Source organism: Helobdella robusta, assembly GCF_000326865.2.
Source record: "Helobdella robusta unplaced genomic scaffold HELROscaffold_51, whole genome shotgun sequence".
In the NCBI taxonomy this organism is placed as follows: domain Eukaryota; kingdom Metazoa; phylum Annelida; class Clitellata; order Rhynchobdellida; family Glossiphoniidae; genus Helobdella; species Helobdella robusta.
Window position 1 is genome coordinate 1,079,959 of NW_008705261.1, and position 6,168 is coordinate 1,086,126.

Consider the following 6,168-nt stretch of genomic DNA (forward strand, 5'->3'; position numbering starts at 1 on the left):
ATGAAAGGATGTGAATGATAAATGGATTGCATGGGATTGAATGTGTGTATGGACAGAGATGATAAGGAAAATAAGGAAAGATGGAAATGCATATGTATGCATGGGTGCAAATGCGCTCAGATGCATGAAAATAAGTGTAATTCGATCTTAAATGGTTCTAAATTTGAGTATGAATGGTAGCAGTTAGATCAAGTGCATTCAAATTTTATACATTTTTATTATACATGAACTTTTGTTGATAAACCGACATTTATATAGATTACTCCTAGTTTAATGTAAATTTGATTTTAGTAACATTTTTTTGTTTTTTTTTCTGTAGAAGTTTGAGCCAATTTTGTTCAGGTGGTTGTGATAGATGAGCTCTATGAGCTTTATCACAAACATCCTGGCTTCTCTTTTTAAATTGATGAGGCAAATAATGATTGATTTGATGATGATGAAAAGCTCCACCCACTTGATACTGAGTGACAGTTCGCCCTTCCTGTCCGCAGTTTTGCTTATCCTCACCAAGTAGGCGCCATCGATCAACTTCTCCAACAATTCAGTGGCTCTTTCCCTCGTCATTTCACCAACGAACCTGCAGTCACAAGTTTCTTTATTTTCATCGCGATGATAAAGATGGTCATCATGGTGATGATGGTAGAAATTATTAGTTGGCTACGTTGACAAAATAATGAAAAATCAAACTTTATTCGTAATAAATGATGACGATATATTTTTAACTGCAACAAATGTCAATTAAAACTCACCAGGGAAACACGGCCAAATCTTCTCCAAAAAATTCGTTTTGTGAATTGTTGCTGCTGAGTGACGTGTTACTGGGAGAGGGACTGAAGACAGGAGACAAGTTGGCATTGGATGGAGATGAACAGTTGGACGGGTCCCGAGATATCCTCCTTGGGATGGGGGGAGCATTTTCAATGGTCGACGGATTCAGAAAGGAGGCACTACTGTTCAATAATACTTGTTTCTGATTGGGTGGCGGATGGACCAATGAGGTTGTTCTGCTCGGTCTGGAGGGTAGAGTTTGTTGCAGGAGGAACGGTAATTGGGAGCTGACATGTGGAGTTGCTATTGAAATGTCTTGAGTGTCGTCAAGATGGGAGGAGTCTCTGGGCTTTGTGAACGTTAGACCAAAGTCATCATAACAATGAATAAATTTTTGGACAAATAAACATTGATAGAATTAGTTTAATTTTTACACTAAAACAGATATTGAAAACGCATTATCATCAATAATTTATAATTCAAAATTGTTTATTCATCTATTTTTTTACTCTTTCACTTATTTGTCCTCATCTGTTAAGTTCATTTCGTACAAGCAACTAAATAATTTGAAATGGGACTAACCTTGATGAGAGTGACAAATGTTTTTGGAAAGTAACCTTCACTACCGCCATGTTTCCCCTACAACAGTATCATTATTATTATTACTTACAGTATTTATTACCCTAATAATAACAATAAAAATGATAAATATAACTATTATTATTTATTGCTATTAATGATAATTAAAAAGGTAATAAATAAATAAATAAATTTATTTCGTAACCACTTTCATTTTAAATCAATGCCATCACAATTATCATCACATTATAATTTCCACACTGTCACCGCCAACATCATCATTATTATCATCATTATCATTCCGAAAATTCACTACTTGCTTACTCATTCACCAAATCATTCGCATACTAACCCAATCAATCCCTAAAACCTACGTGACGTCATTTTTTAGTGCTCAACCTACGCTTTTTATGCTCAGCATTGAGAAAAAATTTCTACATCTTTAATATAATGAATTCCATGCCACATGACTAGCTGTTAGTTAAGCTGATCAAACAAAGTCTTAATATTCAATAAGTCACATAAAATCAGCTTATGGCCTAAATATAACACCATCAGCTCCTGATTAGCATCTTCTGAGCGACCTTACCGTGTTAATCCTCATCTTCCAACTAATCTTCATCATCTATCTTCATCTTCTTCTTCGTCTTTCAACAGATCTTCACATTAACACCAATCATCATCTTGCAACGTATCTTCACATCAACACTAATCATCTTCTTCCAGTTTAACACCACCACCACCATCCTCAACATCAAGCATCATCTTCCAACTTGTCTTCATCATCCACCTTAACACCCCTTTACACTCCCTCCCTCCCTCAACAACGCACCAACCACCAGGGATCCGTCTCCGTTGAAAGAACAGTTATGATGTCATTTTCCTGAAAGTTGAGTGGGGAGTGGGTGCCTGGAGGGGGTGGCAGACCCTTGTAACTCGATGTTGCCTTGGCTCTATCTGATACAACAATTACAATGACGAAGGTGACGACGATATTTACATTAATGAAAAATATGAAAATGATGTGATAATGATGGCGTAATGATGTGATAATGTAGCGTGATATAAGAATGTATTAAGTTAACATTATATCTTAACAGAACCTGCTAACGGTTCTATGACAATGCAAATGCATGTCTCAATGAATGTAATTACCTTACGTGACGATGGTGATGATGGTGATGAAAATGATGTCGGAGACGTTAGTGAAATAAAAGACGAGGAAAAGACTAAATGATGAAAGCGACGATGAAAAAGATAAGGGGATGTTGTGATAATAATACCGACATCCGGGGTGTTCTCTGGGAGGTACGGTGGGTGGTCCTGTTAAACAGTTGAATGGCGGTAAATGACCTCGATATGCGAATTAACATTAATAAAGTTTAATATAATTGAACGTCAGGTAGATTGCGCGTAAAATGGCGCCAGTAACAGCAGCAGTGATAGTAAAATAAACATAATGACGAGAAGATTGACAATGGAAAGACACTACCTGTCATATCTTTAGCAGCCAGGATGCAGGATTTGTGCACTATCATGTTGGTGTCTGGTATCATATTTAGGAAATTGCATATTTGTATCATGGGTGTTTTTGACTTTTAAAATTTGTATAGGATCATGTTTGTATCTGATAATTAAATTTTTATAACATGTCATCCTACTGTTATTTAATATCTGATTCAACTTGTGAATGATTGATACATGAAGATCTCATCTAAAATTATGACGGCAACATGCCTGAGCCAGCCCTACCCCTCATTATAACAACTCTACTCTGCCATTAAAGATCAGCCTTTGAATAATTTCTAATACATTTTCCACTAATGCTTTCAACAATAAAGGTGATGTTGATGTACCATTTATTGCCATCATTATTAAGAGTGATAGCGATCACACAAGCAATAACATCGTTGCAACCTCACGTCACTACTCTTCATCAAATGATCACTTCTTCATTAAATGTGATCGTCACAAAAATTTGCTGCTTTGAACTGAAAACAACATCTTCACAGAACATTCATCATCCTCTTCATAGCCATTACATTCAAATATCATTTCATCACTGTCCACCGTTTATTAATATTAATGTTGTGTTATTATTTATTTTAACATTAAAATTTCAATATTATTATTATTATCATGATATATATTTCTATTGATATCAACGTCGTCTCATCTACAGATATATCTTAACTACGGGTTATAATTTGCAATAGCCAATAAATAACAGGAACAAATCAATCTCACTTTTACACTTGTAGCCTTGGTAGAACACGCCCCTGAAATTAACATAAATTATTCCGTACAATTGTTGATCAATATAATTAATATAAATTCTTCCATACAATTGCTTATCAATATAATTAACATGAATTATTCCATACAATTGTTGATCAAAATAATTAACATAAATTATTCCATACAATTTTTGATCAATATAATTAACATAAATTACTCCATACAATTGTTGATCATTATAATTAGCATAAATTATTAGTTCACATGTTAATCTGAACAATTAAACATCATCTCTATCACCATTGATATCGACAAAATGAACTAACTTGAGCAGTCTTCGACAGACATCGCAAATGGTTGGCTGGGAGAAGGAAGTTAAAATGAACATGTGGATGTGGTTAGACCAACCAACCGGACAGATGTTATCTCTGAAAAAATTTATTTATTTACATGCTTATATAATTATTTGTTCATTTGGGCATTTATTTATTGAAATTTTTGTTCACTGAACAATCAGCTACATAATTCATTAAGAATATCGGCACCAGTTTGTAATCATTCCAGTGAATTGGACCAACCAACCAATCAACCAACAAACAAATAAGAGGAATCAACAAACGCATCAACCAACTTCGTCAGCCACACACTCGACAAACCAGACATTCCAACAATCAACAGATCAATCAAACAAAGACAAGACAAGCTATCAAGCAATCCTGTCAATGATCAGCCATACACCAGCTCACCAAACATTCCATAAACCATTCCACATAATAACTATTTGATCAATCAACCAACATACCAACCAACTAATCGACCAGCTAACCAACCTGCTAGCTAACTAATTAACCAAACAATCAACCAACCAATCAACAAACCAACCAGCCAGTCAGTCAGTAAACCAATCAATCGGCCAGCCAACTAACATAGCAGCTTTGAAACTTTCAATCCATTTGTTCCTGAGATCAGCTGACTTGGCATAAAATATCAATGTCAATGTCGACTTCAGTGGGTCGTTACTTCTCAATACGTTCAGATGGAAGCCAAACTAATTAACATTCATTTATGCAAAAAAATATTCAACAAATCAATAAATGAACACAAAACGAGTGAATAAATAATCGAATGAATGAATAAATGGATGAACGAACAAATCAATCAAACAACCAATCAACCAATCAATCAAAATCAATCAATCAAAATCAATCAATCAATCAATCAATCAATCAATCAGTCGATCAATCAGTCGATTAATCAATGTAGAGATTCATCACCTTATCCTTATCTTTGGGGTTGTTGATGATTTCCACTTGGCTGTCGATCACTTCGTAACTGTACTTCATCGTGTACGTGTCTGTGCCCTGGCATGGCGACGATGATGGCACGACGATGGCAATCATGATGATGACGAAAATGATGATGAAGATGATGATGAGCATGATGAAAATGAGTAGGCTATGATAAAAATTGGAAACAATGAGGGTGGTGATGAAGATGAGAAGGATGAAAAAGAACATGATGATTAACAACGTTGGTGGTGAGGACAGCCACGAAGTAAGCCAACCTTAGCCTTGCATACGAGCAACAACTTGTCAAACAGGAACACGTATCTGTTTGATCATCGTCGTTATATTTGTACTACCATCATCATCATTTTAATTTAATTTTTATGAACATCATCCCTATCATCATCTTCCCCACCCTCTAATCATCACCATCGTCAGCACGCCTCCACGCAAACTCCTTGTGAACAACATTTCAACAAAAACATGTAGACACACAAAGTCATGCAAAGACAGATGAACAAACATCGAATAAAAACCCACCCGAACTTATCCTTCTTCTCATCCATCAGTCGGTACCTCAACTCTCCATCCTGCTGAAGATGCCCGTACCGCATGAGGTCCAGAGGCTTTGAATGGATGAGTAGATGGATGGATGGATGGATTGATAGGTGGATAGTTAATTGGATGGATAGATAGATGGATGGTTAAATGAGCGAATAGACATCATCAGACATCACCAGACATCATCAGACCTCAACAGACATCAACAGACATCATCAGACATCATCAGACATCAACAAACATCATCAGATATCAGCAAACATCATCAGAATCATCAGACATTAACAGACATCATAAGACATCAACAGACATTATCAGACATCAACAGACATTATCAGACATCAACAGCCATTATCAGACATCAACAGACATTATCAGACATCAACAGACATTATCAGACACCAACAGACATCATCAGACCTCAACAGACATCAACAAACATCATCAGACATCAACAAACATCATCAGACATCAGCAAACATCAACAGACATCAGCAGACATCAACAGACCTCAACAGACATCATCAAACCTCAACAGAACAGACATCAACAGACCTCAACAGACATCATCAGACATCAATAAACATTATTAGACATCACCAGACATCATCAGACCTCAACAGACATTAACAGACATCATAAGACATCAACAGACATCAACAGACAACGCCAAACATCATCAGACATCATCAGATATCAATAGACATCAACAGACATCAGCATGCACCACCTCGTT

The 6,168-nt window shown here is 36.0% G+C and overlaps 1 protein-coding gene across 1 annotated transcript in view; it reads right to left on the reverse strand.

Moving 5' to 3' along the window:
* Positions 1-476: 476 nt before the first annotated feature.
* Positions 477-6,168, reverse strand: part of HELRODRAFT_193493 (hypothetical protein) — a gene marked incomplete at both ends in the record, with an annotated part of 16,019 nt that continues 10,327 nt past the window's right edge. Inside the window, 12 exons of the mRNA XM_009027888.1 lie at positions 477-577; positions 750-1,117; positions 1,351-1,407; positions 2,180-2,304; positions 2,635-2,670; positions 2,840-2,893; positions 3,595-3,626; positions 3,912-4,013; positions 4,512-4,633; positions 4,860-4,946; positions 5,150-5,195; positions 5,412-5,499. Of these exons, the coding sequence (XP_009026136.1) occupies positions 478-577; positions 750-1,117; positions 1,351-1,407; positions 2,180-2,304; positions 2,635-2,670; positions 2,840-2,893; positions 3,595-3,626; positions 3,912-4,013; positions 4,512-4,633; positions 4,860-4,946; positions 5,150-5,195; positions 5,412-5,499 (1,217 nt within the window). The remainder of the gene's footprint in view (positions 578-749; positions 1,118-1,350; positions 1,408-2,179; positions 2,305-2,634; positions 2,671-2,839; positions 2,894-3,594; positions 3,627-3,911; positions 4,014-4,511; positions 4,634-4,859; positions 4,947-5,149; positions 5,196-5,411; positions 5,500-6,168) is intronic.